Source organism: Pogonomyrmex barbatus, unplaced genomic scaffold, assembly GCF_055798465.1.
Source record: "Pogonomyrmex barbatus isolate J1 unplaced genomic scaffold, ASM5579846v1 scaffold10, whole genome shotgun sequence".
In the NCBI taxonomy this organism is placed as follows: Eukaryota; Metazoa; Arthropoda; class Insecta; order Hymenoptera; family Formicidae; genus Pogonomyrmex; species Pogonomyrmex barbatus.
Window position 1 is genome coordinate 6,736,526 of NW_028297099.1, and position 7,284 is coordinate 6,743,809.

The 7,284-nt window shown below is 32.6% G+C and overlaps 1 protein-coding gene and 1 long non-coding RNA gene across 2 annotated transcripts; one reads left to right on the forward strand and one right to left on the reverse strand.

Moving 5' to 3' along the window:
* Positions 1 to 66: 66 nt before the first annotated feature.
* Positions 67 to 2,450, forward strand: Nf-YC (nuclear factor Y-box C). The gene is made up of 5 exons (XM_011642846.3): positions 67 to 243; positions 1,137 to 1,269; positions 1,351 to 1,818; positions 1,963 to 2,136; positions 2,206 to 2,450. The coding sequence occupies exons 1-5, from the start codon at positions 221 to 223 to the stop codon at positions 2,377 to 2,379; spliced, it is 972 nt and encodes a 323-aa protein (XP_011641148.2). The 5' UTR covers positions 67 to 220; the 3' UTR covers positions 2,380 to 2,450.
* A 313-nt stretch (positions 2,451 to 2,763) lies between these two features.
* On the reverse strand, positions 2,764 to 5,908 carry LOC148937898 (uncharacterized). Its single transcript, XR_016137906.1, has 3 exons — positions 5,664 to 5,908; positions 2,994 to 5,604; positions 2,764 to 2,896 (listed from the first exon to the last, which is right to left on the reverse strand). It is a non-coding gene; the product is annotated as an uncharacterized LOC148937898 (long non-coding RNA).
* Between the last annotated feature and the right edge of the window lie 1,376 nt (positions 5,909 to 7,284).

The following is a 7,284-nucleotide window of genomic DNA, read 5'->3' on the forward strand; positions in this document are numbered from 1 at the left end:
AATCGAAGTTACATTTTCTGCAACAGCAGTGTTATAGACGCATAAGTTGTGCGGCGCAACCAATCGTAGTCGTTGTTTCGTGAAAAGGGGAAGACTCAAAATATTTGCTGAAAATACGATTAAAAATAGGAAAAACCATGGTTGTTTAGTCTACAATAGCAGGGCATTTTCGCAATTTAAAAAAGATCTCTAATTTTTATGCAATTAATAAGCCACAAAAATGTCTGTGTTTTTTGTAAATACGTAAGTAAAACTATCATTTTTAGGTTATGCGTTATTAAATATATCGCAAAATATGTACACAAAAAAGACTAATATGCTACCCATGAATTAATTCTTGTTTAATTTTAATGTAACTTACTCTTCTACTTCTTAATTCATAATATATTTTATTTTGATATGCTTGTTGCAGCAAAAAAATTTTGATCTGAAATTACAGAATCTCGCTATAACAACTTTATACTTTATTCATATTTTAGAAATGTTTTATATATATATATATATATATATATATATATATATATATTAAAATTATTTTCAATGATTTGTTTTAATTTTATAAAGCCTCTATAGAGTTCATTTTTCTTTGTGAAAAAAATAAGTTTATTATTAATTAATTTTTTGGATTTTTTTGATCTTTAAACTCCACATGGTTTTGTATATACTTAGAAGTTATATTTTGTATTACATTTAGAAGTTACGAGAAAATCCATTACTCTTGAAAGAATGCTGTCTTTTATTTTTCAATCATAATGTGATTTTTTAAGTTAAAGAAAATGCATGCATTTTCCAAAATTTTTTTAAGCAATTTTTTAAATAATTTAGTAGATTTATACATTCAGACATTAGATACTTAAATCCAGAATGTATTAAAATTAGAATGTACCAAAAAAACATCTTTAATTTGAGAATTAACTTTTATTGTAGAAATTCATTAATTGATTAATCTATAATTATAAGCATTAAATTAAATATATATAATTTTTATTTTATATTAAATCAATATTTAGTTAAGGATTTTATAAATATAATGATATTAATTCACAATAAATAAGTAGAAATAAACAAGAAATTTATATTTTTGCAAATAGAACATAAGATAAAGTTATAACAGAAAACATTTTCTATGTGTCTAGAAATCAAGATAGCGAAGTAGAAGGTGATTCAAATGGAGATTTACAGATTGCCTCACCGGGCAATTCCGAGGCTCAACAAGCATTGGCTCATTTCTGGCCAAAAGTCATGGAAGAAATAAAAAATATCACAACTGTTAGTTAGATTATATAATAATTTGATAGAATTTAATTTTTTTGTGTAATACTTAGATAAATAAATATTCTCATTATATAGATGGACCTTAAAACACAAGCCTTACCATTGGCAAGGATAAAGAAAATCATGAAATTGGATGGAGATGTAAAAATGATAAGCGCGGAAGCACCTATGCTCTTTGCTAAAGCCGCAGAGATTTTTATACACGAACTGACTCTTCGAGCTTGGGTGCACACAGAAGACAATAAGAGGAGAACTCTTCAGCGTAACGACATTGCAATGGCGGTTACGAAATACGATCAGTTTGATTTTCTTATAGATATAGTACCTAGAGACGAAATCAAACAAAGTAAGGCACAAAATGAGGCCACTGTTCGTACATCTATGAACTCGGACCAAGTTCATTATTACTTCCAATTGGCGCAGCAACAGGCCTCGGCGAATCAAAATGTGCAAAGCAGTAGCACTACTACGCAGCCCATACAAATTGTCCAACCTTCAGGCGGACAAATCCAGACCATCAATATCGGCAGTCCTGTGGAACAAGTATTATTTTTAATATTTATACTTTTATTCAAGAAATATATTACTTATATATTACTTATAAGAGAGATTATACTTTTATCCATATATTTATCCATTACTTTTATCCATACGATTAATATATTTTTATAACTTCATTGATTTTAGGAAAGTACTAACACGACTACGGCCCAAACAGTCACGGTTCAAAGTCCACAACAATCATCCAATCAACAAATCATTCAACTGCAGCAACCGCAACAAACGTCCACCACGCAGACCGGAGGGATACAAATTGTCCAACAGATTGTCACTCCTAACGGCGAAATTCAGCAAATACCCGTAAGCACAAAAATATTGTATAATGATCTATTCATTTAATTACATGTTATATTTGTTCTCGACTTTCAGATTCAGTTGACTCCCCAGCAACTGCAGATGATTCGCATGCAAGTGCAAGGCGGGAGCAATCAACCGATTATAATACAAACCGCTCCAATTCAGACGCAACCACAATTAATACAAGTTGCACAAGGCTCTCAAGCTCCAGTTTTTTTACAAGCCTCCAGTGCTGATACCGAATAATATTAATTAACTTTAACATTTATATAGCTATATTTATAATGACATAATATACTGAGAAAGAAACTGATAAATCAGATTATCGTTTTGTAACATAATTACCTGATAAATTGATCAATTGCCCACCGTTTAGAATAAATATTTTTTTTTATTATAAGTAACTTGAAATAAACTAATACAAAGTCCAAACTCAGGACATAAAACATGTTTCAAATATCTTTTGCAAAGATCTTTTGCAAAGATATTTTTAAGATATCTTCCGATTTTGGATTTGTATTATGTGAAAAAGAATAAATGATGATATTTGAAATATGAATCATATAACTATATATCATAATTATATCGATCATGTCATATGATATGATCATATTGTCATATGATTATATGGTATGAAATTAATGTCTTTTCTATTCAAATTTTTTTTACAAATCAAAACTGATAAGTATCATTCGATATAACCATATATAAACATATCTTTATTATTGTAATATTATCTTGCCTTTTTATCATTCACTGTTCTCTGAAATATGTAATATACGCGACATTGTTAATAACAAATAAAAGATCAACAGAGGTTAATACAACTTGATAAAATTTTTATTTGTTGGAAGACTCACTTGTTTTACAATGTATCTTCCGTCTCTCACTTGTGTGTTTTTTAAACTTCTACAAAAAGCTTGTTTGTTTAAAAATTTTTGCTACTATTTACGATTCTCCCCAAATAATCTCCGGTTCATCGTGATCGTGCATCCGTTATTATAAGCTGATCGAAGGGTTGGTCACTCAAGCGAAATGAGGTGAATCGAGGCGATGTAAGGTGAAGAATAAAGATAAGCAGCCAACGCAAGATGTAATCTGATTCGTACGTCGCGTTCCTTAGCCGCTGCTTCGCATGGCTGAGCTTAGGACTGGCTGGTGCAACTTGTATTATGTTTCACGTTGCTGCGGTTCTTGTCTGGCGAGTCCTGAGGCTCAGAATCTCCACAATAGTCTCGAAATGTCACGTAACACTAACTACACGTATTCTTATTAATACGTTCTTATTAATACGTTAATACGCGCCTTAATGTAATGCTATTAATCTTAATGTAAGAAAAATAACTACACGTTCGCATTCATCATTCGCTTATCGTGAAATGCGCGTGCTATATTATTAAGGAACTTTATTATTGTTCACTCCGACAACAAATGATAAGCGCTATATGAATAATTAAAATTCATCACTAACGAAACACAAAAAAAAGGAACAAATCTACAATCTTTGAAAGATTCCTGACTTCAAAGATCAAATATCAAATTTTTATGTAAATGAATTCCTTCTTTGATTATAATTCATTCATTATTTACATACTTAATTAACTTAAGTATGCGAATGAAGATGTATGTAGAATAAGATAAAATAGGAACTAACTAAAGAGACCATCGTCGGCGACTGATATTTGCCGATATATTAAAACTTGATCGATTGGAATACCAATTCGTCGGGAAACCTTCGAATATATATACTGGGTGCTGAAAAGAAAACAACGTATATAAAAGTTTATCTCACAGAATTTTTTCAATAATTTGAATAAATTTTTGTCTGGCAGAGATTTGATTAAACATTATCTTTTTTTCGTCCTCTTTTGAATATTGAATATATTATAAATAAATGCCGTTGTAATTTAGATAAAACTAAGTGAACACAAATCTATTATTTGTTTATACCTGCGGAAAAACACTTTTTTTAACAAATCTAAAAATTTGATCAGATATAAATCTGAAAATAATTTTGTTGAACTTTCAAAATTATTATACAATATTCAAATTGATTGTTAAAAGATAAAAAATTTTTGCATCATATTTAAGTGTCCTAGATAATAATTTTGATAATCTAACAAAATTATTTTTAGATCTGAATTTAGCTAAATTTTCTTTTAGATTTGCAAAACTATTTTCTTCGTGTGTATCTATTGGCTACGGAAAGCTATGCATTTGTAACTCCCGATTAAGTTCATAATTACTAATCTTTTATCTCAGTCTTCAGTGCAATCTTGAAGTACATGAGATTTTTCCGACGTTTTAGATATTTCCTGAACGTTTAGATGCAAATTCGAAACGGACGAGCCAGGGTCATTAGGATACAGGGTAGGTCCAAACGTGATCTATAACCCGGTCTTCCTTTCTTCTTTCCTTTTTTTTTTTCTTTTTTTATTAGCACGGAACAAAGATGTGCTCCATTTACTGACATTGCCGCTGCGGTCCTAGTTGTCAGGGAAACCACAAGCGCGCATCTCGTCGCGATGTCGCATCCGGGGTAGGGGTGGATCTTAATCGGGCATCGAGACCGACGATATTATATTGACGAATTCAATTTTTCCGCGCTACGAAAAGGCGGAAGAGGAAAAGAGAAAGAAAAAGAAAAGGAAAAAAAAAATAAACGATTATCACGATCACGAGAATTCCTCGCCGTCACGGACGAGCGTGGTGGCGATTCTTCTTCGCGCGCGCCTCCGAAGGAGCGCCTGCGAAATTTGAATTCATCGGGATTTTACAACGGGGCTGCCGACGATCCTCTCCGACTTCCATTCCGCGCCGTGACCGCCCGCTAGATCCTTTCCACCCCGCGATCTACGCCACTGCCTAAATACTCGGATTTCACGACATGTTTACAAAGATCCTAGAGATAAGTTGAGAATGGCCGCCGCACAGCCCCATGCCTCCTCCATGGGTGTAAGGTGACAGCTGCCTGCGCCTGCGTTACATGCGCGCGCACACACACACACACACACACACACACACACACACACACACACACACACACACACACACACCACACACACACACCACACACACACACACACACCACACACACACACCACACACACACACACACACACACACACACACACACACACACACCTCCGCCAGCGAAGGAAGACAGCGAACGGAGACCGAGCGAGAAGCGCAAAGCGAATTAATTATTGAAATTCGCAAGTTGCCGTTCGTCATTTAACATGCCGAACGAAAGCTATCACTAATGTAAAGCCGGAGGGGGGGGACAATTCCGCCTCCTTATATTTTTCACATTTCCGCTTTCACTAAGCTTCGCGCAGCGGGATGCGGACAGGAAGGTAGCTGACTCTTCACTGATCTCGAGAATAGGATATTTTTCCCCTCAACTTTTCAACATCGGCCGTTTGTAAATGACCGTGGTCAACGCACTTTTCGTGTTCTCAGTACCTGAAACTAAATCGGAAGGATCGAACACCCTGTATAACGAAGAGAGAACGCACGTTGGTACATACCTACTCACACCGGCATCCTTGTCCATATACATCCAACACATGTATACGCACAACGCAAAACGGGATGAGAAAGAGAGAGAGAGAGAGAGAGAGAGAGAGAGAGAAAGAAAGAGAGATCTCGCTTGTTTAGCCACGGCCGAACTCACTCGTAGGATCTCTGCACGTTTGTGCATCCACTTTTGCGGGATATACTTCGTACGAGTTCATCGCAGAGGTGCGCGTTGGTCTCTATCTGCGGTTATATTTATATGAACATATATTTATTGATCTGTTTTTTATAGCTGGACTAGTGTACACTCGTTGTATTTAAAATAAAATAATATATATATATATATATATATATATATATATATATATATATATATATATATATTTCTTTTTTTTTTAAATTTGACAAAAGTAAGATAGAAAGTTTTGGTATAGCTTAGTGCAGAAATAGAAAATAAATCCAATAATGTTTCTCTCTCTCTCTCTCTCTCTCTCTCTCTCTCTCTCAGATCTTTGTCGGCGAATGCGTCAATACTTATATCCATTAACTCTTTGCGATCCCACGTTGAGGTAAACTTGACATGATGATTCATGACAATCCTCGTGCTGGCTCTCGCAGCACTTGAAGCGATGAATGATTATGATCGATAAAGTATGTTCCGGGAACTTCCATAAAATCTTTTAGATATCAAACGTTGATTGTCATATCGTTCTATCGTGACAATAAAATCATAACAAGAAAATAAAATATTTTATAATTCATTAAACTAACAAAATTAATTTTGCTTATAAAAGCCTTTGTATTTGAAATAATTGAATCTGACAATGAATTAAATAAACCACTAATTTTTTCAATCATCGCTCGTATATGAAAAGAATAATTTTTCTGAAGTATTTAAAAATTTAACTAGATCTGAAAATAATTATATATATGAAAAAAATAATAGTGAGTCAATAGCATCAAATATAATTGAAAATAATATTTTTAATTCAATAATAGTGTTGATGAAGAAAAAAAAATATATATATTTATTTATTTCATTAATATATTATTATTAACAAGTATTAATTAATATTAACAAAATTAATTTCAATTACATGCCTTGATTCTATTGATTCAACATTATTTTTTTTCATGTAGAACATTCAAATTGATCGATAAAATATAATAAATTTTTGCATTATCATTATGCCTATGTAATTATCTTAATGACTCAATAAAATTATTTTTAAATTCATATTCAAAATTTTATTTTACCAAAATCATTCTGTCCATGAAAAATAAATAAAGATTTTAATTAATCACTTCAAGTCCGAATTTTTAAGAGGAACAAAGCCTTTAGATTAGTGAAATTGATAAAATAATTATTATCAAAATATGTTATTTAAATAATGGTTCTGGAAAAGTCAAGATTATATTCTGCGAGAAATAAAAAATGATACCATGGCATTAATAATAACGCATGTACGCTTGATAGTCCCACCTTGTAAATCCCGTGACATTGTATATGTCTTTATATACTTGTGATTTTCCTAAAGTGTTCGTACACATGTACCTGGGTGGTCGTTATGTACATAAGTACACCATTAATACGTTAAAGACGATCACAGGGTGGACCACTATAAGCCTCCC

Excerpts from the sequence above, each read along its gene's own strand:
- Nf-YC (XM_011642846.3), top strand. The coding sequence starts at position 221 with ATGTCTGTGTTTTTTGTAAATAC. Across the intron at positions 1,270-1,350 it reads AAATAAAAAATATCACAACT|ATGGACCTTAAAACACAAGC; the intron begins GTTAGTTAGATT and ends CTCATTATATAG. Across the intron at positions 2,137-2,205 it reads GCGAAATTCAGCAAATACCC|ATTCAGTTGACTCCCCAGCA; the intron begins GTAAGCACAAAA and ends CTCGACTTTCAG.